Genomic DNA, 24,447 nt, shown 5'->3' on the forward strand with positions numbered 1-24,447 from the left:
TATCAGCGGGTGTCCCCCCCTCCTACGTCACCACCCGAGCTGCAGCGAATAAGAGGAGCAGAGTCGGGGCTGTCCGACCGCCTACCCACCCAGCCGCTGTGAGCTCGTCCGAGCCGCAGCGCCGCATGCTTTGTCCGTCCGGACGCGATAGCTGATAGAGTATCCGCGGAGGTGAGCTCAGGTAAGCCGGTGTGTTGGTTCTTCAACCATTGCGCTCACAGAGGGAGGGATAAGCGGATCGCTGGAGAGCAGGCTGTAGTGTTTTCTGCGTGAACAGGTGGTCTTGGATTGCTCTCTGTTCTCTTCGGATACTTGCGGGGGAAAAGTGAACAAGTTCACCGACTGAATGGTGGGTCCATTGTTTGCAATGTTTATGCGCGAATTACGCACGAGTGGGGTTTTGAGGCTTGAAGGTGTTCAGTGTCGGCTTTCTGAGTATTTTCGGAACTGTTTTGAAACTTGTTTTGAAACAAGTGTTGAGCACCTCAAGGACCTTCTTGGGGAAAGTAATGCTGCCTTTTTTGAAAAATCGAATCCATTATCGGCTTTCACTGTGATAATGGGATGGTGGATACACTTTCGCGAGTCGCGCCAAGTTACGAGAGATGTTCAGGCTTCACAGTTAAGTGGACCGGGCGATGTTTTTTTTTTGGTCTTCTGAAAATTCATACCGTGAGGTTTAAACAATTCTCGAGTATTTTTTTTAAGCAATTGGATTCGAAATCGTTCAAAATGATAAATAAGGATTAATAAAAAAGGCACCGGTCTATTCCGGGAGCGTCTTCTATTTAACACTGTCAAGTTTGCACAGCGGTCAGTGAGTGTGATTGGCCTCGCAGCTAATAGGTGCTAGCAGCGCTCTGGAATGCATGATGTCATGGAACTGTGTGTCTTCCAGTCTTTTCATTCCCCTAGCGCAGTTCCCAGAACAGAACTGGACCTTTTATTTCCTAGGTATTTGATACAGTCATTGTTATAAGCTCCCGCTAGACAGGGGTTCTCGGATTTCCTCGTGTGTTGATTTTTTGTACTTGTACTGTAGCTAGTAAATCCCGAAACCCTGGTTCAAACTGAAGGGCAACACACTCTTATTGTCATTCCTGCACATCGGGTAGGCCTGGGAGAGTCCGAGTCAGGTCTGTGCTAAGGGCAGTGGACTCTACTCTTTGAAATAAAGGCACATGCAGAGGCTACTACTAGTTACTACCGAGAATTAAACTTTGGTGTGGCGTTTCTCTGGATGCTGCAGTCTTCTGAGAGCTCCGAGTCTGTGCCATCTCTCCAGTCGTGCTGCTGTATATAGAACCTGTCTTGGCTAGACTCCTGTCGCTGTGGTCACTGGTCAGAGAACAGAAGCTACAGGTCCTTTCCCTGGCTAGGGGATTTCATCTTGGGGCTCCGACGCTGCGTGATTATGGTCGGTTTGTTTTTGTCACAAGAGAAAGGTGAAGGGAGTGTGTGTGTCTGGAGAGGGGGCTGGGTGGGTTTCCTGGGAGAGAACGGGGTAGATCCTAGGGAGTAGCTGCAAGGAATACCAGCAGTAGCTCAGTCTCTTTCAATAGAGCCAGTGTCTGTGTTCTGTGCTCTCTATTTCCCAGGCATTCTCTGCTCCAGTTGCGTAAATGGGTACACGGGGTTTGTGTGAGACAGCAGGAGCTCCTGCTATTCTGTTGGGACCTTTTGTGTCGGCTGGGATAAAGACCTTGTGTTTTTTTCCCTGGCCTGTTTCAGAGTCTTTGTTCAGTTTTAATTGATAAGACGAGAGGCCTGCTGCCTTTTTGGTTGTGTGTAAACTCTGGTTGGACCAACTAAAGATCCATAGCATTTAACCCTTAAATGCATAAAGATGTTTTTGTTTTCTTGATTCTATCCTGTGTCATGTTAAACGCTTCAGAATTCAGCGTTAAGGGCACATGACAAACACTGTGCACTGTAACTTACAAGCTCCCATCTCATCGTGTCTTTCAGCACGCAGGCGTATTAAGTTTAGTGATGTAACTGAAATGCACAGGGATTTAAGAAACATTTGTCCCCCCGGGTTGGCTTAGGCTACAATTACAGGTTAGATGCAAGGGGATCAAAGTGTGTAGTTTGCTTTTACCCACAATCCCCCGGTGTCAGAGCAGTGTGCGTCATACAGGACCACTGAGATGGTCTGCACCTGCTGGGCACTGTCAGATGCCTTTCCTGGCTCCATTAAAGTGCCACAGGCTCTAAAAAGGGATATGAACATTTCTTTCCGTTCCTGTTGCTTTTTTTTCCCCCTCCCATTACACACTCATTGTTTCGTGCCCATGAGATAAAGGGGATATTTATGAGCTGCAGCCAACATAACCCGCTGATAGATTAGAGTCTTAATTACTTGAGATTTTTCTGTTTTCAAATCCCAGATATCCTATACATGTCCTGCACCCCCGGTGCAGAAATTCTAATACGAGACTTTTTTTTCTAAATCTATGTTGTAGAGAATGGCCGTGTCTGACACAAGATTAAGCTCTGTAGATTCCAAAGGTTCCCAAAGTACTCCTTTTGTAACAGGAGACCAATGCCATCTTCCAGTGGAGTGCAGCACCCACCTGGATAATAGATTAGCTATTTTGCACCAGCATCCCCACTGCACAGTAGATCAGGGGGAAGCCAATTGAATTAAGGGGAAACTCTAGGGAGTACAGGTCAGGTTAAGGTGTATCTAGGATACCAGAGTTAACAGCCCTTGTGAACATACTGTAAATGATGGGGTGCTGGTTGAAGCACAATCTAGACTGGTTTGGGGAATAGAAGTCCCACATACTGTCTTCCAGTTTTCAGTCACAGATGTGTGCTGTAATTGCCTGTGAAAGAATTGTGGGATTGCTGTCTCCACAGGTGTACAGAGCAGTGGCAGTGCACTGGTACCCTAGCAGAAGAGCAGCACCGCCCTGCCCTCGGTGAAAGTAGGGTACCTCTGCCAGCCTGCAGGCTATCCTCACAGCGGGCCGAGGAGCCAGCCAGCCCCCGCCACCCCAGCAGCCAGCGAGACCCTCCGGGCGACATGAGCATGGCCGACTTCCCCTCGTTCTCCCCCACATCCTACCCGCCCAGCGCCTTCAACTACGAACGGCCGCGCCACTTCATCCAGGCCCAGCCGCGGTTCCAGGCCCCGTCCTACGAGAGCCTGCAGCCCCGCCCCCACCAAGCCTCCGCCGCCTTCCCCAATGGGCACAGGGCCTCCCCCTCGTCCTCCACTCTCAGCTCTCCCGTCTCCACGCCGTCCTCCTCCCTCGGCTCTCCCCGAGAGCCCCCCGCGCCCCGGCCGGCATCCCCGTCTCGTGGCCCCATGAAGTCCAGCATCACCCTGGTGCCCAGAGTCTGCGCTGGTGCCCCCTCTCAGTCTCCAGCTGCCTTCATCAGCTCTGTCCTGCCTTGTCCGGCAGCTTCCCAGTCCATGCCAGCCTCCGTCCCCCCACCGAGACCCCCTTCCCCTGTGTACTCTCCGCGCTCTCCCACTCCCCCAAGACTCTCCCCTCCTGTACCCAAGAGTGCCTCTGCCCAGCCTGTGTCCTTGCCCGCTAATCACAGACCAGCTCCAGCAGCGGAAACGTAAGTAGTGCCTCTCCTCTCCTTCTGTCCCTGTTCTGTGATTTTTAAACTGTCTGCCACTCCCGATCCGGAAGTCCGACGGGGTTTGCTGCGGGGGTGTGCTTATCTGGGTTTCAGAACTTCTCTGTGGACTTGACCTAGAGGTGATATGGTTGTCCCTTCGCTCACTGGTAACCTCTGGCCTGTCCCTCCCCCCCATCCCTCCATATAGCTTCCCAAGACAGATCCTGAAGAAGAAGAGCCCCCGGCCTGCCTCCCACACTACGGACGAGGAGATCCAGGGTTCCAAGGATGCCCTGATCCAGGACCTGGAGAAGAAACTGCGCTGCAAGGAGGCGCGGAGAAGGAACGGCAGCCAGGTGGGTCCTCTCCCTGCCCACCAAACGCCCCTCCTCGCTCTTCCCCGTCTTCCCACGCAAGTGGGTCATTTTCCGGTGCTTTTCCCGAGTGCCCACTATCCCACACCCTACGCAAAGCGTTGATGTTCTCAAGCTGGTCAAATTAATCGTTTCTGTACAAAAAAACAATGTGGTTTTGCTAGTATTCAATTTAGCAGTTTTCCTCATTGAAATTCATCTTTAAACATTTTGGGGGAGTATATTTTTGGTGGACTGACTCTTACTTTGCTTTCGGTACTGATATTTAGTGAAAGCGTACAACCCACAATCATCAGTACCAGCTCGGCAAAGAGCGAACTACAAGATGTCTCTGAAATCTGATCTCCCAAACCCTGTCCTTGTTGTGCTAAGTGGCCTCCAGCTGACTTGGCAGTGCTCTTGAGTGCTTTCACGTTTTCCTGGTTTCTCTGTTGTGGAGTTGAATGGCAGTGAGAGTAACCTAGGCTGTAGAGCAGCCGAATGACCTTTTCGGCAGCTGTCCTTGCCTCCCACCGGTCAGCGGGTCAAGGGGGATATCCGTGCAGGCCCTGACCCGGTCTTCGCTGTCCCCTGACAGAAGCTGACCTATGAGGAACGGATGGCGCGCAGGCTGCTGGGTCCGGACAACGCTGCCTCCGTGTTTGACATCGAGGGCTCCCAGGACTCGCAGTCGGAGGTAGGGAGATGTCCCTCCTGCCGGCAGTGGTCTGGTCAGAAGGAATCGCAGAAGAATTTGACGACAGTCTTGACAGGTTTTACAGGATTGTTGAGAGACTGGACTGCAATACTTCAAATACTGTGTGTTTTCAGGCTCAGTGTGGGTAGAGGCCCCTTCTGGTTAAATATATGCCATAAAGAATAGTAAGATAAGATCATTTTTTATTGTCCCTCAGCATGAAGATTTTTATGGACACTCTTTGCTTCTGTACTTCTGAATGCATCAATAAGGTTATTGGGCTGTCTTTATCTCTTAGAATCCGGTCAGGTAAAATTGCTACTTTTGCTCAGTAGCTGGGTAGGGAGTTCACATACGATGGTGCTTTGCATGCATCCAGCTGACTTTTATACCTTTTCTCACTCTGTTTTTACAGCAAAATTCACCAGACAGAAAACACACCAGCCAAGGACAACAGCGGTAAATGTTTACCTGTTTATTACTTGCCTCATAATTGCAAAAGGGGCGATTTTTTTTTTATCTGTATCCAATTCAGGGTAATTTGTTCTTGACAATGATGCCAACAGTTTTTTATTAAAAATAATTGTAAGTCGAGGCACATTTTTGCAGGACAACTTTTTTTTTTTGTATCAAGCCAAGTGGAGCAAGAAATACAATTCCCATTGCACAGCGGTTTGGCTCAGAGTACGGGCTATGCAGTGATCTTCACTTCACGTCCAGAGGGCCACAGTCTACCAGATTTTATAAGAAACCTGTAGAAAAGTAAAGAGCTGGATGCGTTGGCAATACAGGCAAAGTTTAGTGAACAGTGAGGTTTTTAAAAACCCTTCTGGTCCGGGACTGTTGCCACCTTCTGCTTGTCTTGTGCATGTTGTACCTAATCGAGTGGGGGGGGGGGAATGACAAAAAATTCAAGTTAAAACTATATAACTATCGAGGAGTAACTACTCCAACTACTCCACATGTGACCATAAGCCTGAAATACCCAGAGCTTGCTGCTGGCATTGACATATACAGTAGGCCTCCGAACACTCCGCAGCTCTCCGCAAGCACTAGAGGTGGATCCGATACACTGCAGGACTGTAATCCTCTCCTGCTTCTGGAGCGCCGAAGCCCTAAAGGCTTTATGGGGAACTCGGGCTCCTCAAAGGTTAAAAACTTGGGATGCCAAGCCAGAACACCCTGCAGCTCTCCAGGACTGGGGGTGAGAGTCACGGCTATAGGGCCTTTTCCCCCCTCCCCACACATCTAAAGGTGTAATGCGCTGATCCTCTTCTCCAGTTGCAAGCTGGGCACCTCTCCACAGCTGGCGGTACTGCAGCCCTATTGCGCTGCTGCCATTGGACGTCACTGGCTCCATTCCCTGAGCAGAGATGTAACCTCGACGATTATAGAACAGTAAAATGACCCACTGTCACCTCTCTAGTCTCACTGTAAGACACTTGAGAAGTTGTCAATAACACTTGATAAACAGTGTCCCTCCCGTTTGCTGCGTGCAGGAGGGTTTTCTTGAACTGTGCCTGCCATGCTGTCAGTATCCAAAAACCTTTTCTTTTATTAGTGCTAAAATAGTTTGCACTTATTCTGCCCAGTTTATTTGTACGACTGCAAACCGTGTTATACAACATGTCGTGAGGTTTTCGGGCTTTCACAGTGTGCCCAACTAAGGTTTACAAGGAAACAAGTAAAGTAGAGGCTAATTGCACTCTGAAAAGCCGATGCAGACTGCTGAGCCCTCACCTTTAGGTGTGCAAAAGAGAAAAGCAGATTAATGTACATTCATGCTCATCATCCATTTACCCTTCAACAGCAGCAGTCAGACGGTCTTAAAACCTGATTTAGAAGAGGGACTAATGTCAGCTAGTTTAGTAATACAGGAGTTGGGGTGAAACCTGGGTGACCCCTGTTAAAACTCCCGGTGTGGGCCAGATGGGTTCTTCCAGAGGCCTGTCGTGATCCTGCTGCACAATCAACACATTCACCTGTGTTACTCAGTACCTGTTTTCACTAGTGCAGCAGGACAGGGGAACCATTTGTGAAGAGAAGGGTCTCAAACTCTGTTTCTCAAGAATCTAGTCTTTTTTTTTTCTTTTTTTTTTCCCTGAGCAGTCAATTAACCCGATTATACATCTATAGAAAATATAGGATTTTTTGGCAAGTTCTTTTACGGGTGTTTACTTGAAACATTCATATCCATTACATGTACAGCTACCTGTAAAATGCCTCTTGGTGTTGGAAGTAAAGAGTTGGACTATCTACTGTATGGAAGGAAGGCTTGAATTGAAGGTTAGGCCCCGTGGCCATGGTTGGACGCCCCTGCTCTAAGCTCCTTCTTCCTGGCACAGGAACATGCCCGAGTCGGGGTCGGAGGACCCCGAGACTGCCTCCATCCAGGAGAAGTGCTATGCGCCCCGCTTCCTGCAGGTGCCCCAGGACCTCACTGTGGAGGAGGGTCGCTTCTGCAGAATCGATTTCAAGGTAGGCCCGGCCCGCTGCCTTCATGTGAAATTTCTCTGTGTTTTGCCGTGAAGTGTTGAAGGGTGTGAGGCACCAAGCGGCGCCAAGCATGTTGAAATGGGTGCCCTGCGTGAGGAAGCGTTTTCATCTTCAATGTTTGAAGATGCTCTTCATGCATTTCTTCTATTCAATACCTGATCTGCAACCAGTCCTTCCTCCATCTGCCGTTATCTCTGTCCGTCCGCTGACGGCCAATCGCCCCAAATCTGCAGCCGACTTCTGTGGTGTGTGGAAAGAGCAGTAAAGAATCAACTTTGGAAGGGCTTCCTAGAACAAAAGATCAGGAGAGAGGAGAAATGCTTACAGAACAGAATGAAGTGAGTGCATGCTTTGTGAGAAGCAGAATTTTCTAATGTATTAGATTTGCCAAAAGAAATCTGCAGGGGACGTTGGCTGTGTCATTGTAAGGGAACAACTAGGGCAGTGGTTCCCGATCCTGGCCTGGCCTGACCCACACTCCTGCTGGTTTTCATTCCAGCCCACCTTCATCAGAGCATTGAAGCCTTAATTCAGCCAGCGGGTTGTCTGAATATTTGTAAGTTTGGCATTTCATGTTTCTTGTGAAATCTAATTGTTAAAGACCACCCCCAACATGTTGAACAGAAACCAGCAGGAGTGTGGACCTCCAGGAAATTCATCAGGAAGCCCCGCAGTAGAGACGGCACCCCCTCCTGGACCAGCACTGGGAAGCGCTGGTCTCACAGTGGTGGTTTGTTTGCAGGTGGGGGGGTTGCCCACCCCAGACGTGTCCTGGTATTTAAACGGGAAGCTCATTGGTCCTGACGACTACCACAAGATGCTGGTGTGCGAGAAGGGCGTGCACTCCTTCATCATCGAGATCGTGACCGTGCACCACGCCGGCGAGTACGAGTGTGTGGCCCGAAACCGCGCTGGGGAGAGCCACTTCACTCTGCACCTCAGCGTCATCGGTGAGCCGCTCGCTGGGGTCCGTCGTCCACATCCTCGACCCGTACAGCACCGCCTTTGTACTCTCATTCTAGTGATGGGGGTATGCTCTAGTAGACCCTGCAATATGAAATATCATACCACCTTACACCTTTCACTTCTGTGTGTTTTAAGCTTGTTTGTATTTGTAGTATAGTTAGGGTCTTTATTTTTTCCTCCCATGACATTCCTTTGGCCATTTCAGATTCCTGTTAAAGTGCTCTTAATTACAAAGAGTTGAGGCCTGAGCTGCTTCTTTCTTTACATCACAGCTACTGACCGTTTTGCTTCATCAGTTAAACATCCAGGAGATGTTGGTCACAGAGCCTGTTCACGTTGCATTTCAGTCCTGCTGTATACCGATGTACTGTACGTGGGGCATTGCTTGTCCTGTGCTGTATTCTGACAATATTGTTTTCACCAGAACACAGCTGGTATACGCCTGTGTTTCTACATAGGGAGCTAGTGAGGACGCGGCGTGTGTTGATTGTATTTTAATGGGATAATGTAAATACAGAAGATTCTGTAATCAAGAGAAATCACGTGAAAGCAGCGTGCAAAAGATTCAGCCTATTTAGCATGAAATGTATTTCCAGGCAGAATTAATCATAGATTTTTCGACGTGTGCTTTTTTGGGGGGATGGGGGGGGGAGGAGGATTAGATTGTGTGCTATTCGCCTTAATCTCATTTCAGTAGGTTGACCAACCGTAGTGAATCATGTAGCCACTCGCAGAGTAATCCCCGTGTTTTAAAAACCTCGGCCACAGTTTGTCCTGCTAAATCGGCGGTGTTTGTCCGGGGTTAGTGGAGCGTGGCACTGCCACTCTGAAAGACAAAGCAAACCAGTTGAACAGTTCACGGAGATCTGCTCTCCGAGAGGCTTGTCGAAGGCTGTTGCCATTCCACCGGCTGACGGGGATGCTGGGAAATGAGGTTGGCCCGATCCTTAAAGGAAACCGTGACGTGAGAGAGCTGTCCCGGCCCTGTGCTAGCCATCGGCTATAGCAGTAACAATTTACTGCTGCTGCGTGAACAGAAACGTTAAAAAGGTCTTTAGCAATTGGTTGACGTCTGATCTGGTTCCAGAACCATCCCCTGTGAATTGGGAGCTCTCGTTTCCGTCATCTTCCAGCCTGCGGCCGTTAACTTCCCCGTCACAGGGGCAGTCTTTTCTGGAGTAGAGCTTCGCCCGGGCCCCGCGACGCCCCTCTGACGTTGCCGCGGGTCTGTCTTTGCCCCCAGCCCAGGAGCTGCAGCGCCCCCCGGTGTTCGTCCGGAGGATGCCGAACTCGCGGGCTCTGGAGGGGGACTCCGTGAGGCTGGAGTGCCAGGTCTCGGCTTCCCCGCCACCCCAGCTCTACTGGAAGAAGGACAAGGAGATGCTGCGCGTGGACCCTGGCAGAATGAGGTCGGTGAGGACACCCCAGTCCCGATGAGCCGCCACACTTTCATACACCAGCCCTGCTTAGAGGACGCAGCTGCATTCGCTGCAGGCTCTCGCTTTGTAGAGGCACAGCCTTCCCACTCCATACTGTGGAAGTGCTCTGCCTCATCAGGAGTCTTTAACTACAAGTGTCCAAAGCATGTTCTCAGTCTTAAGCCTCTTTTAACACTTTGAGCACACGGAGCCCCCCAGTCAGATTGTTTTAACACTTTCAATAACAAAGGATTGCACTGACGCAATCCTAGATATCGTTTTGTCATCAACTACAGCGTTCAGGACAAGACAAATTCCGATTCCGTTGATCTAATGAAATTTTAATTGTCGCGTGACTGACATTTTACCTGGAAGGGTGTCTGCACAGGACGACTGCAGGCAGCGAACAGGCTCAATTTGGAAACATTTGTAAAAGCAGTCCAAGAAATGCATCCCCATCATCAGCATTGAATTTGACTTCTGGATTTGAAAGCACCAGTCTGACAGTGGCCCAGAAGCTTCTAGTGGCCGAAGTAACAGAATTGCTCTTTGGAGCCCCGTCTTCATGCGGATTCTAATTTACAGCGTGAATGTAACGTCTTGCTTCTCTTTATTAGCAGGAGCCCAACACAAAGAGACATGTTAACGATATGAAGCCTTTATTAATGGTGTAAAGCACCATTCGCATAATGGGAGGGCAGGGCAGGGGAACGCTTTCTTAGTGCAAAAACATTAAGACAAGCGCCTGCAGTAGTCTGCAAGGCTGCCACCAATGGTACAGTACACCATGAAAGCAGCTTCTTTCCTTTCGCAGTCTTGGTAGAGCGATGAACCTATTACTGCAGATGGGGCACGAGTTGGCCACACTGCAGTTGATGGAGCACACGAGATCTCTCTTTTGCTTAACGGGGGATTTGAGGGATGGAAGACTAGTGGTGGTTGTGACCCTCCTTTCAAAGATCAAGCGGTAAAGTTAAAAAAAAAAGAGGAAAGGAAGAGTTTTTGCTTGTGCAGGGTGGCTTGGGAAAGGTGCGTGCCTGGCTGAAAAGGGTGGAGAAATGAACATTTCTGGATCTGTGCCCGGCTGTGTGTTGCAGCTTGTATCAGGATGACGCCGGGCGCCTCTGCTTGCTGATCGACCGCGTGGAGAAGGCCGACGCAGGCTGGTACACCGTGTCGGCCATCAACGAGGCCGGCATGTCTACCTGCAATGCCAGACTGGATGTGGGGAGTAAGTATAGCACAGCTGCTCCTTTACGTGCCCGGAGTGACCTAAGACCTGGAAGGGCGGTTGGGCTTCAGCTGTTTTATGTGCAGCTCAGTCTTGCTGACATCTGAGGGGGGTCACCCGAAAAAAGGGTGGGAGAAATGTTTTGATCCAGTGTCTCCAGTCAGTCAAGACGGATCTTTTCTGTAACGCTTTTCCCCCTCCCCACCGATGCATGCGAAAAGCATCCTCAGACCTGCCTGTCTTGCCTGTAAATGCCTACCTTTGTAAATCGCAGCATCAGCGACTGTGAAGAATTATACAGCACCTGATCGGAGATGAGGGGTATCGTACAACAGAGTGCTGATGGCTCTGCTGGTTTTAACAATTAAAAACACTGACGAGGCAGACTCTCCTCCTAATTTGTAGAGTATGTAAATAAAAGGGTCGTTTAGCCTTCCATTTGCTCCTGGCTCGGGCTGGTGTTATTGCTAGATTAAATTGGTATAGTGAGCCAAAGCAGACGCCAGAGAGCATGACTACTGCTGGGAAAAATGTGCTGTATAGTGCTGGGCAAGAGATTGACAACGATTCAGTTCCTTCTGTGATCAGGTGTCAACCTTCCAGACGTACTTGCAGTAGTTACTTTTAACGTGGTCTCTGCTGACTTAATCAGAATGATAATTTCAATGCCTGAAGTAGACAAAAAAATTGGGCGTTTCAAGGAATGTTTTTCTTTGGAAATCTATAACCCCTTCTTATTCCTGCCAAGGATCCTTTTGGCTTTGTAACTGAGGGTGTTGTTTCAAACAGGACTCTGGTAAAAATCTGGACTTGCACTCTGAGCACAAGGAAGGATTGCCTTCCCAACCAGCAGGGTTTAAGGTGTAACTGGAGCCGTGCTCAATGTAGCAGCCTCTTTGGCTTGGGAATAGAGGAGTGACCACACATGCCTGTCTAGCAGCACATGAAACCTTATGCGATCGGCTCCGTTGTGGCGTCAGACTGGTTATAAATCTGCTCTGGATCAGGGCATCCCACCTTAAAGGACGGATTGTGAACGGCCAAGTAGTGAAGAGACTCCAATGTTTGTCTACTGGACTGCTTAGTCCAGCCATGGGGACGAGCCAGTAGCGTTATTACAAAGCACTGGATCTTTCTCACTGAAGCACGTAGACGTGTGTGAATGGATCCAGCCCTGACCAATCTTGCTGTGGTTCCTGACCCAGTTAAAGTCAGCATTTTTAGGGAGGATTGTTGTGCTTCTGTTGATTTAAAGCACTTGCCCCTGAAACGCTTTCTATGCCCCCCCCCCCCCATCTGTCTACCGGGGCAGCTCTGTACGTGGAGGCGTCGGGAGTCCTCCATTTCTGCCTTGTCGACTGTGCCCTCCCGTCGTACCCCTGTGGTTACTGGCGGTTCTGACGTGCTGTGTTCTGTTTCGTTCTCCAGCTCGCTTGACCAAGGCCGCCCCCGTCGCCAAGTCCCTGAAAGTGCGCCCCACGTTCAGCCAGTGCCCAGCGCTGGCCGGGCAGGGGGCTGGCGGACCGCAGCAGCAGGCTCCCCTGTGCGAGAGCGAGGAGCTGTAAAGACGACACTAGATGCTAGAGTCACGCCAGTGTCGCGGGGCTTGGATTTGTAGGTTCGTGGGTGTGCTGGGGAGGGATCCTGGGAGTGGCTCCCTCCAGGAGGTGTACACCGATGGCCCGTCTCTCTGCCCTATTGCCACTGATCGACCCGCTATCAAAACACAAATGAGTTCTCCACCCCCCCTCCCCTCCACCACTGGGAACTGAGAAATGTTTTAAATTTCTCCCTTTACAAAGTGTTTCGCAAGACAGAACTTAATAATGGCTAGAAATTAGAGAGCTGTCTTGTATGTATGTTTTGAGTCATGTTTTTATTATACAGAGCCAGATTTATTTCTATCAAAATAATTTTAAAAATTCTAATATAAGCTATTTAATAGGAAACTGGTACTGGAATATTTAGTAACATCTCTCAGAAAGCCTTCTTTACTTAAAAGGGTTGTCTTTCTTTCTGCCACTAAAAATGTGAAGCCACAGACTTGGAAACACGCACTTGAATTGTATCTGTAAGAGTTTAAAACCTAAGCAATAAAGTTTTCTTGAATACTTGCGTTTCCTACTCGCAATTGTACAAGGTGGGGTAGACAATATGGATCATAAAGGATTTTGACTTAAGAAATAATGAATTTGTTGAAATTTTACTGTCCAGAAATCAGCCAGGTGTGTTTCACATCTAACAAGTGTCAAAACCTCTTCACAAGTACCTGAAAACAGAAGAGCTATTAGCTGCATGTTTAGTGCTATTGCTGTCCACTTGAAAGTGGTTTTTGAGTGGTTTGCACGTTAGAAAAATCATTTTACGAATGGTTAGAAAGAACTGAATCTGACTTCTGCCAGTCGACATTTCATTAAAAGGTAAAATTGCTTTTCTATTGTGTGGATTTAGCAAAATAAACATCATTACCTCGTGGTTTCAAACAGCCTAAGCTTTGTGCGGCAGTAAAATATCAATCACAGAAGAGACTAATGTATTTAAAAGAGCCTATAAGGGTTGATTTATTCGATTTTCATTTGCACTTGCTTACAAAACTCGTCCTGTTCCTAAAAAAAAAAAAAGCACAAGGTTTTCAGAACATTGAATACGTATACTTTGTCCAAAACCCAATGTAAACTGTTCTCACTCTCATCTTAGGGGATCACATTTTGGGGTCAACCCCAGCATCACCTGGGAGACAGCTGCTCCCCTCTTAAAACACGCAATGGCTATTTCACCTTTCCTTTTTAAACACTCTGTGCTGGGCAACGCAAAGCTTCCAACACAATAATCGACACAGAATGCTCTGCAATGGCTCCTGCTTTTTTAAAAGCCCTAGCTTCTTGATGCTGCTGTTGCACGGCTGAGAACGTAGCTAGGCAAAGGGCAGCATCCAAGGAAAAAAAAACAGGTTCTTTGCTGTGCCATGGGAGTTATTTTTAAGGTGAGTGAATCTGGAATAGGGTTACAAAAATGCATGTTCTGGTCAGCATAAATCCTAATTCATGTCACAGGATGGAGGATGGTGGCAGCTCTGTCATCGCAGCCTGTGTCCTGTATGTGCAGTGATGGCTGCTGCATGACAGCTTCCCAGGCTGCCCAGTTACTCCGCCTCTTCCGCACAGCTGACCAATCAGATTTCAACGTCGCTTTCTTTGTCGTTGTCATGGTCACCATCATAGAATTCATTGGATGCTTCTGGCCTGTTAATAAAAGAAAACATGCACTTTTAAAAGGTTTGTCTTAATATGCTATTTATAGAAATCTCATCTGGAACACCTAAGGTTTTGATCAATTATAAAAAATGAATTTGTGGTGATGTGATGGAAAAAAAATGCCATTTTTAATGGCCATACACCAGTTAAAAATGGTGGCAATTACCATATTGTCCTGGTGACTGACAAGGCAAACTGATTATTTCTATTAACAATGTGATTCCTTCATTAAAACAGTTATAAGAGAGATCTGACAGCAATCATTAATTGCATCATCAGACAAAAAGTCAATTTCAATTTCATCTGCCCAGATGCATAAAGCACATTTTGGTGTACACTGGATACTAATTAAACAAGTTTTAATGATTTTAGTTTGATCTACAATCAATACATCAGCATTATTACCACGCCAAACAAAATAAAATTAACAGCCTTGAAAATATTTAAGAAATAATGCCTACAAAGAGGAGTATGTCGTGACTCATGCAGGGCCTGCCACAGAAACGTAGGCAGATGTTTATACCACACGGGGAGGCACTGGGGAAAAAAACAATGATCTGTGTTTTAATGGCGAGCTTCGTGCTACGCCCTGCCCAAGGAGAATTTAGAGGTTCTCCAGTTGCTCGTCTGGGACTCTGCTGAAGGCTGTGGAGGTCCAGGAAAAGTTACTAAAAGGCTGAGTATTATGAGGAAGAAGCAGCACCGTGAATAGTTCTCCTCAGAGCCTCTCTCGTCGGGGTCTCCCTCGTCGGTCCGCTCGTAGCTCAGCAGGTCCGAGGGCACGTCGTGGATCTGCACGCTGGGCGCGTGGTTCAGCATCTTCAGGTTCTCGAACACCGTCTGCCGGATCTGCTCCAGGTACTGCAGCGCAGGAAGAGACACACGAGTTCAGCTCCTTCAACAGGTCCCTGCGCCCACGGGCTGGAGGGCCCGAACACGCTGGGTCTTGAAGTCAGACGACGGTTGTGTTGGCGTATGGGGATGCAGTGTTGCTGATGGAGTCATCACTCAATCATCCTCAAGAGCATTGCCACTAAAACTTTAAAAAGGCATTTCAGAAGGATCTGAAGGCAGGGAGAGCCAGGCTCTCGCCGTGCGACAATCTCAGGTTCTGGTGTCCACAAGCACGCACCTGTCTGGAGTTCTGGTTTTCTATCCTGGTGCTGACATCTGGGTGCAACGTGAAATCGGGAGCAAAATATTCAAAGTACTCTGAGGGAGGGAAGCGGAGGGATTTAGGGGAGATTCAACTAGAAACAAAGCAGAGAAAATGCAGGCACTTCATCCACTGAAAAGGGCCATTGCATGAAAGTTCAACACAAAGACGAGCACTTTTGTCTTAAAGCCTGGTTTCATTAATGTGCATAAGGTGGTGCAAACCAAGCCCTGCAGTGAGCACAATACAATACTGTAAAAGAACACAGTGAACTGCTTATTCAATTAAATAGCACCTGGTACTACAAAAGAACATAAACACACTGAATAGTTGAAAGAAAAGTCACTTTTGTAAGATGCTTATTTACCGCTGTAAGGCAGTTCATCACTGATCGACTCTTCGACTAACAGGGAAGTCTCATAGGTCCTGAAAGGCAAAGAGATTTGAAAATGTTTAGACGCAACAGTGACAGGACGTAGTACCGGTCAAGTACGGCCCGATTCTAAATGACGAGAGCGCGCACTGCGGCCTGATCCTGGCCCGGTGGGACTGGCCCTCCTGCAGCGTTTCCAGGCCTCTCTAGGCCTTTTCAAAGGTGGCGGGGCTCTGGAACAACTACGCCGACACCCGATAGCGGCCTCGTCTCGCTTGTAGCCTTGCCGGCGCTCTTTAAGGCAGCAGCAGCTGAAGAGATCGGACAGGCTGTGAAAACCGGCCCCGTCAGGCCAACAGTGAGCCGATCCAGGCTGCCACGAGCCCAGCTGCACTGAATACCAGCAGACCGGGGAGCCCCAATACAGACGTGTCAGCGATTCTCCAGACGCACGGTTATTTCCTGCGTGAATGTGTGCGACGAACAGCTCTGGGACACGGCGGATCCACAAACACCCACCAGCAGCGCGCCACGTTGCGGACCGTGTATCCTCCACCGCCCAGGACCAGCAGCGGGATTTTGAAGCTCTTCACGAACTCCACACACTCCCTACGGACGGAGAAAACCGTCAGCTCGGGGCCGGGTTCGGAAGAGGTTTTACAAGCAATGAGGGTCCAAGACACCCGACCCGCACAGCTGAAGCTGGGGCTGCTCACCCTTCATCACCCACAGTTATCATCCCCACAACCTGCCAGCTGCGTCACAGGGGCTGCGCTCCTCATTCAACCCCAAGATTAAGGACGTTAGTGCAGCCGCTGGACGTGATGGGGAACTACATACCAGGAGCTCAGTACAGGACTGCCCAGGGGGTTGCAGACACAAAGGGAAATATGGCCAGCAGTGGGCAAAATCAGCCTCGCTCTCTGTGGTGCGATCAGTTTACCTGCTGCTCTACTTCTCAAGTTTTAAAAACCAGAAGGACCATTATTTGTAATTCAAATAATTTCATTTTGATGGCACGCCTTCATGAGGGCCGGTCTTTATCGAGGGGGCTCTCATGAGAACGAGGCTGAAAGCCCATCATATCGTGATGTCACCTCTGCTCCAGCTCAACACCAGGAGATGGCAGTGTTAGCTAGGAAAGAGGGAATCTTGCCCTGCAGTTCTTCCCATGACTTCATGCTCTCTTCGTGATTGATGTGATCGCACTTACCCGTGACCTCTTATGCTGAGGTTAAAACAGCCCAGTCTATCACAGCCCAGAGAGTCAGCCCCACACTGCAACCAAACCACACTCAATGTCAATTATCCGAACAAAACTGTGACTCAGCTATAAAGACTTTGTTCACCTTGCTTTCATTTACTTGATGTTTGCTCATCATCAACTGATCACCCAGTATGAGAAACTTTCCCAAGAGCCTTGTAAATACAAAGAAAATACCCCCATCGTTACCGAACAATGTCATGAATTAAAACTCGTAAAAACTCAATCTTTGTGAATTCTACTTTCGTGATTTTACCGATTTCCTCATTTGCGGACCAAAGTCACCTGTTCGTGGGCGGCACGGTAGGAGTACGAATGCTGGCTCTAACTAGCGCGTTTTCATCTCACAGACGTACTCATCTCAGTGGTAAAGGCATAGCTTGGTTAACAAAGAGATAACATGTCTATGCAGCAGTGAATCATGGGTTATTCAGTTCCCTTCAGGAAAGCATTAGATGCACAGTGTGGAGACCTATTATCACTGCCTGCCTGTGAGTATTGTGCTGTGAAATAAAAAACATTAAATAAAAAAACTTCCTGGTTATAGGTTAACATTCTCCACAGAGCTCTGAGGTTCTGCCCTGGTCCACAGACCCCTTACCTGAAGAACAATACAGGTTGGCTGATAAAAGTCCACCACCTGCTTGATGACCGGCTGGAACAACTGCCTGTAGCCTGAAAAATACATCATTCATTGGCCGGATTAAAAACAAATTAAAAGCACGCCGCTGGCTCGACATGGACAAGTCTCTGTTATTGTCTGTTCACAAACGTCAATGAAACACAGGCAGATATAGTTTACTATCCTCGGAATAGTAAACTAGAAATGTGCATTAGATAGTTCCTGTCCCATTTAAAAGTGACAATGCCCTGATCGATGTTCCATTAGCTAAGGACGGCAACCATAAAGACGCACTCCAGCTCTGGCTTCCAGTCAGGTTAATGAAGCACTGGGAATAGCGGACTCACTCTGGTCATCAATCCCGTCTCGGAGGGGGACGTTCAAGCAGTAATATCGCCCACTTTCGGCTCCCACTTCATACATGTCTCCTGGGAAAGAGTAACACAGCATGTGTCCGGTATGCAGTGTGTACGATCAAGCATGCTCACTCAAGTGTTCATTACACTCTGCCACCAAACGCGCTTCTTTGCCATGTTTTTTTTTTTTTTTTTACACCAGAAGGGAGTAACCAAGCTCCTAGTCACGCACATTCAGAAAAGGGAAAAAAAAAAAGTTTTCTCGGTTGGCCATACCTGTCCCGGGAAAAAAGTAGTTCCCGTACTTGTGGAAGGATACGGTCATGACCCGGTCGGTGAGGTAAAAGGCCTCCTGCACGCCGTCGCCATGGTGAATGTCGATGTCAATGTAGAGCACACGGGGATGGTACCTGCAGGGGGCACACATCTCCCGTTTAGGGAATGCACTGTCCCCCACACAATTTGTAAATCTCCCTTCTGTATACCACTCTCTCTCTCGTGATCCCAGGCTCATGGGTAATAGTCATGGTATAAACCTGCCCACGTGTTATAGTCATGGTGTAAACTTTGAAAAAGGTACAACTGCACGTGTTCCATTGCAAGATTTCAACCTCGTGCTCAGTATGAGTTTTTGCCAGTAGGTGGCAGGATAAGCTCAATTAGTACAGAACCTCTTTGCTGGTGTAAATTCTACCACATGATGAATTAATTAATTAATTGCTTACACTTATATAGCGCTTTTCTGGACACTCCACTCAAAGCGCTTTAAAGGTAATGGGGATCCCCTCCACCACCACCAGTGTGCAGCCCCACCTGGATGATGCGACGGCAGCCATAGTGCGCCAGAACACTCACCACACATCAGCTATTAGTGGGGAGGAGAGCAGAGTGATGAAGCCAGTTCAGAGATTAGGGGATTATTAGGAGGCCATGATTGGTAAGGCCCAATGGGAAATTTGGCCAGGACGCCGGGGTTACACCCCTACTCTTTTCAAGAAACGCCCTGGGATTTTTTTAATCAGCACAGAGACTCAGGACCTCGGTTTTACGCTTCTTCCGAAGGACGGCGCCCAGTGTAGTGTCCCCGTCACTATATGGAGATTCAGTAACAACAGAAATATCCCGTGTAGGACTAACACTGAACGTTAACTTCAGAAGGGGAAATATTGCAGTTCTGGCACTCACACAATCATTTAAATCACCTAGAGGCGAGCCCAAACAGCAGAGGCTAGCGGAGAAAATCCTTCCGTCTCTTACAGATTAAACATCAGTCTCCAGGCTCCGTTTTCCAAGAATCTCAGTGCAGTATTACCATTAATAAACTTTCTGTGTCCAAGGTTAAAATATGACACATCACATTTGTCACCATTCAGAGAACCAATCCTTTAAGAACAAAAAGCTACGGTACGAACATCAAATACTAAGGACCACAAAAATGACTTACAACAACCAGCTTCTAATCCAAATGGCAGTTTCAAATATCTTGGCATAAAACAATCAGTAAGGCTGCTACATTAACATAATAGACGTTACAAGTCCATGAATACTGAAGACGAACAAATCAGGCACTAATACTTCCTTGCCAGTTAAACACATCCGCTGTTTCAGCATAATATTCACAGTGTAAAAAAAGAGGTTATATTATCGCAATTTCCAAATAGATTCTCACAATTTATTTTTGAAACATGTATTTTTTGACTAAAACAAGACATTTTCATCACCACATTAATACGCTGACATTATTCCTTCAAACAGCTCGCAGCACCAAGTTCACTCTGACCAAAACATAACTTGCTGTGTTTCATGTGAGGTTTGTCGAATGCTCACCACAGTGAAAGTCAACATACTTTAGCAGCTCCAGAATGCTGATGACAATGTCATTCACGTAGCAAAATCCAGACGCCTGCATAAAATTGAGAAACAAAGATGGGGATGAGAGAAACGCAGACATCAGTTACAATATCGAATAAACACAGCATGTTCAACTGGCACTTATTACAGTTAAATAAATAACACTCTCTGAACACTGCATCATTTAAATCTGCAGCACCATATAAAGCTTATTAATCAAATAAGCTCAGAAACTGATGGTTCTGTGCACTGGAAGCAAACTGTCCAGGTAATTAATTTACTGTGGAGTGTTTAATTTGTTCACAGACAAAACTCAGAACAACAGGCAGAAAATTAGAAAAAGAAAATACTTTAAAGGAAAAAACATACCATGCACCTAAACAGAAAGTTATCAGCAATGTCAACACAGCATAAACTCTATTCATTGTTCCAGCCAACACATAAGTGTTAAGTTTTCTTACCGCTATGGCTACAAAGATCCTTTTCAAATTACAAAAAGGTTACCTCAAATTTTTTGGCATGGTGCAGGCCTCCAGCCCAGTTGATGGCAATATCACAGATCTGATAGGAAATAAAAGCACTATCAGATCATTTTCTTGGTCGGCCTGATACCATTTGATGTTGACACACACACGTTCTTTCATGGACTACAGTACCAAACTACTAGTATAATGCAAAGAACATGCAAAGCAGACAGGAAAAGAGCCAGAGATGTCAGGAATGACTCTACACAAGCCATATAAATCTAAAATCAGGGGTCACAATGTTGTCAAATTCACTTCAACGTCGCCCAGTGCCCTAGGAGGAGGATACTCCTGAAATCAACAGAAAGAGACCTCTATCTCTGAAATGCGAACAATCCAGCCTATTTAACAAGGGAAATGAAGTGAACGACAGCCTGACTTGCACAATGGCCATGGAAAGAGCTCGCGCCTTGAAACAAGTACTCAGTTGTGAGCAAATCCAGATGAGATGCACGTTCCCTCGTTGAAACCACCACAGCACCGAGCGGACCTTCCTGCTCCTCTCCTGGCTGGGTGCACAGCTAACAAGAGCATTTTGTGTGGGCAGACAGTACCTTGTGGTTTAACTGCGTTGCTCCCTGCAGAGAGGCTCCTGTGTAGCGTGAGCAGAACTCAAACAGGCCAGGAAACACAGGACTGGGCAATGACAGGAGACAAGAGCATTAACTCACACATACTGGAGTACTGGGAATGACTCCACCACTCATAATCATGATTATAATCATCGCAAGGGATCCTAAAGCACTTTGGACAGACGAGTGCTGCCCTAATTTGAGTGACACACAGCAACTATTCTGCACCAGCAGCCCCAGGACAAAGCAGGCCTCTTCCTTCCACAACGATGTCTTCTTTTTAAAATTTCTATAGGCTTGCTTCCATGTGAAAAGGCAAAACCAGATTCAGCGAACCTACTGTAAGCCATGCGTGTTCAACTGAAAGAAACGTTCTGGACCAGAAGGCAGTTTTCTGTAGCTCAAGAACAAGGTTGTGAAACATGAGACATCAACCCATAACCTACAGCCAAGTGCAGACAAAAGCCTAATCAAGCAAGCAGATCCATTCAGGACAGCCTCTTCTTTCCACAAAGATGTCTTCTTTTTAAATGTCATCATATTTCTATAGGCTTGATTCCATCTGTCTATTTTCTAACTGCTTCTTCCACTTGCAAGGCAGGACACACCCTGGTCGGGACACTAGTCCACCGCTGGGGCAGACAGACTCAGAGGCCCACTCACACAGGGGGTCAACTTTCCCAGAAGCCAATGTACTTCCCACTATGCTTTTGGACTGCGGGAGGAAACTGTACACATGTGCACACGGGGAGAACATGCAAACTCCACACAGACAGCACGCCAGATTCAGAATTGAACCCAGAACCCCAGCTCTGCGAGTCAGCAACTCTATCCACTGCGCCCACCGTGCTGCCTGCAGGCTTGCTATCATATTTTCTTATTTGAAAAGAAAAATATGTCCAAAGACAGAATAACACTCCTGTACTTACCAGTCATCCCCAACGTTGAAGGTGTTGAGACTTTTGGTGAAGCCCTGCATGTTGTTGGGACTGACCTTTTGCAGGAAGTCGATGTAATCTTCCGAGTGAAAGCGGCACATGTCATGTTGGGAGGCTTTGTATGGCTTGAACACCTGAGACAGACAAAGACTTCAAGGGCACTGTATACTGTACAAAGAGTACAAACACAGCCGGTGTGCAATGGTACCAAGGGGTCTGGATGCACATATATACAACCAAGGGTTGTATATACAGATCATTACCTGTAAATCCTCTGGATTTAAAAAAAGGCCCAACAATGCAAATACATATACATATTTATATAGATTCTTCTTTGAACATTAGCGGTTGCAGGCCCCTGACCTACACTGCCCTCCACATCTGCGCAGGCAACAGCCTACATTTCTACTCCAACTCCGTGTCAAACTCTGCCTCATGTGCAAACACTTCTGTAATTCCACACATTTTTTAGATCGTGTGGGCCAAAAACGCCTAAGGCATAAATTCATAACACACAAAATGTACACATCATTAAAACCCCTTTCTTCAAATGAGATGGAACTCCTCACTGCCAAAATTAATCTTCTCTTTGGGGAAAAAAAACATACCATCATCTTTTTGTAGAGCCCATAGTGCAGAACAAGACTGTGGGTGAGAGAGAGTCGATGGGGTTTCATTGGGTGTCCAGCACCTTAAAAAGGGCACAATCAAAATGAAAGAATTATTCATTGGTATTGTAGGGGAAGTCAAACCAGAAGCGTAAACGTACAGAGAGTGGGAGAATGTGATGCGTTTGTCAATGAGAGAAAACTGCACATCGCCTGTCCTGGGAGACAACAATGTCCTTGGGTTTTCCTGTCCTGGATTCAATGTTATTCCCAAGGCAAGATGTTGGTTCCAGGTGCCCTTGTTTTCTCCTACAGCTCAATCTCAGGCTTACACATTAACTGGCATTTCTACGATTCCCCCTGAGATGGACTGGAAATCCCTCATCAGTTCACCATGAAGCAATACTGCACTGAGCAGCTACTGTACATGAATGAACAAATGAGCTGTTTAAGGGGGATAAAAATGAAAGGGTTTGTCATCTTGTCAAAACTGATTATTAAAACCTTTCTTATTCAGCCTGTCGGGCCCAATACATACCTTAATAAGGATGTCAAAAGTAAAAGCAACACAACAATATATCCCTCGGTAATTTCTACCACAAGCTCTGCAGCCTCGTGACGGCACGAAAAGCTGTCTTTCTTTAATTTGCCGTGTTTTATTTTTTTTGTTTGTTTGCTATGCGGAGGTACCGAAATACAAATCGACGATCCGGCCGTCCGGATGTTAAAATGAAAACGAGGCGCCTGTGCACTTCAGAACTGCACATGTCAATATGAAAGGAGCAGACATATTCTAAAATGAAAATGGTCACTGGAAATAATATTTATTGAAGGAGAGGAGCTGTCTGAATGGATTTGAACTTCATAAAGGCTTCTGCAACTACAGCTGTAAATTAGTATAATCACCTGCAAAGTTCAGAAGGGAGATATCGATCATCACTCGTATAAAAGTTCAGGACCGCTGATAAATTATTTCACGTAGTAAGTAAGACGGTGGAAAGCTGGGGCTAAGATCGGAAATTTAATGCAAACGATAAAATAACAGTAGCCACAAGCCCATCTTACCGTAATGAAAGTTCCCCACGTCTGGGTCGTAAAAATACGCCGTCCTGTTCGTCATCACAGCGGAAAACGAACAGAGAGTGTCGTCCAGACAGCAGTGTAGGCAGTTCTTCTTTTTTGTACTTGAATTTTCAAGCAGGATTTCTAATTCACTCAGACTTCTTTTTAATTTACCAAATCGCCGCCATAGTAAAACACGGGAGACCTGTGCGGGACGTCATCAGAAACAGCAGATGGTGTACTACGTCACGAACATGCGTACGTATGTTTATGTGACGTAGACGTCGAAAGAGGCGGGGTCTCGTATTAAGGAACTTTCATTTCTGTTCATGTTTAAAATTGCGATTAAGCGTTTAAACATCTTTGCCTCGATTACCGAATATAGAATAAAAATAATTTCTGATATCGGAAATATTTCAAATCGTATTCTTATCAGTATTTTATTTTTTTAATGAGAAATTCAGTTTTTATCGTTGCGCGTCAATATGTCAATATTTGATATCAAATATTGATATCCGCGTATTAAAACATATTGAAATCAAAATCTGGATATCAAAAGGCACTGGTGATGATGAGTTCATATAGAAACACCAAACCCAAATATGTTCACACGGCAGATCTGAAGAAAGTTTTAATCGCACCAACAAATCTACTAATATAAGAAATCGAATTTTTGACATCGATAAGCGAGTATTACATTTTATAATGACGTGCAATGTGAAATGAGTATAAAGGGAATTCATATGAATCTTCAATCATATCAGACCATACTATCTTCTACATTTGTTCCCCACCCCCACGACCCTTGGTGCAAAGGCATGCCTGCCGTGTCACGGTTTTAGCTGCTTTGCCACGTCGTTTTCACTCGTATCCCCCGATTCGTGTTTCACTGTTCATTGTGAAGAAATGTTTAGGTTGACTTTTTCCAGCTCCTTTCACGATTTCGAGTACTACTAGTGTCGGGTCCTCCTGTATTCCTGTATGTTTCAGAACGTGTTGTTCAAGTCTCTCTAGAATATTATACTATACAGTATATGCTAACAAATTCTGAAACAGGACTTCGCTTACTGGTTGTATTTACAGAACTTTTAAAGAACCAGGCAGCCCATCACTTCCCTGAATCT

The 24,447-nt window shown here is 46.8% G+C and overlaps 2 protein-coding genes across 2 annotated transcripts in view; one reads left to right on the forward strand and one right to left on the reverse strand.

The window, feature by feature from the left end:
• Nucleotides 1-12,852, forward strand: part of myot (myotilin) — a 28,871-nt gene extending 16,019 nt beyond the window's left edge. Inside the window, exons 9-17 of the mRNA XM_088931893.1 lie at nucleotides 2,866-3,579; nucleotides 3,791-3,938; nucleotides 4,534-4,632; nucleotides 5,048-5,091; nucleotides 6,978-7,110; nucleotides 7,871-8,078; nucleotides 9,338-9,503; nucleotides 10,610-10,743; nucleotides 12,172-12,852. Of these exons, the coding sequence (XP_088788019.1) occupies nucleotides 2,866-3,579; nucleotides 3,791-3,938; nucleotides 4,534-4,632; nucleotides 5,048-5,091; nucleotides 6,978-7,110; nucleotides 7,871-8,078; nucleotides 9,338-9,503; nucleotides 10,610-10,743; nucleotides 12,172-12,308 (1,783 nt within the window). The 3' untranslated portion in view covers nucleotides 12,309-12,852. The remainder of the gene's footprint in view (nucleotides 1-2,865; nucleotides 3,580-3,790; nucleotides 3,939-4,533; nucleotides 4,633-5,047; nucleotides 5,092-6,977; nucleotides 7,111-7,870; nucleotides 8,079-9,337; nucleotides 9,504-10,609; nucleotides 10,744-12,171) is intronic.
• A 420-nt stretch (nucleotides 12,853-13,272) lies between these two features.
• hdac3 (histone deacetylase 3) lies at nucleotides 13,273-23,555 on the reverse strand. The gene is made up of 15 exons (XM_088931894.1): nucleotides 23,327-23,555; nucleotides 22,262-22,344; nucleotides 21,645-21,787; nucleotides 20,698-20,779; nucleotides 20,124-20,180; nucleotides 19,616-19,671; nucleotides 18,045-18,178; nucleotides 17,760-17,840; nucleotides 17,392-17,465; nucleotides 16,740-16,804; nucleotides 16,046-16,135; nucleotides 15,521-15,579; nucleotides 15,130-15,209; nucleotides 14,701-14,858; nucleotides 13,273-13,985 (listed from the first exon to the last, which is right to left on the reverse strand). Exons 1-15 carry the CDS (start codon nucleotides 23,379-23,381, stop codon nucleotides 13,916-13,918), a joined length of 1,287 nt encoding a protein of 428 aa, XP_088788020.1. The 5' UTR covers nucleotides 23,382-23,555; the 3' UTR covers nucleotides 13,273-13,915.
• Nucleotides 23,556-24,447: the final 892 nt, after the last annotated feature.

Source organism: Atractosteus spatula, chromosome 14, assembly GCF_055471065.1.
Source record: "Atractosteus spatula isolate fAtrSpa1 chromosome 14, fAtrSpa1.hap1, whole genome shotgun sequence".
Classification (NCBI taxonomy): Eukaryota; Metazoa; Chordata; class Actinopteri; order Semionotiformes; family Lepisosteidae; genus Atractosteus; species Atractosteus spatula.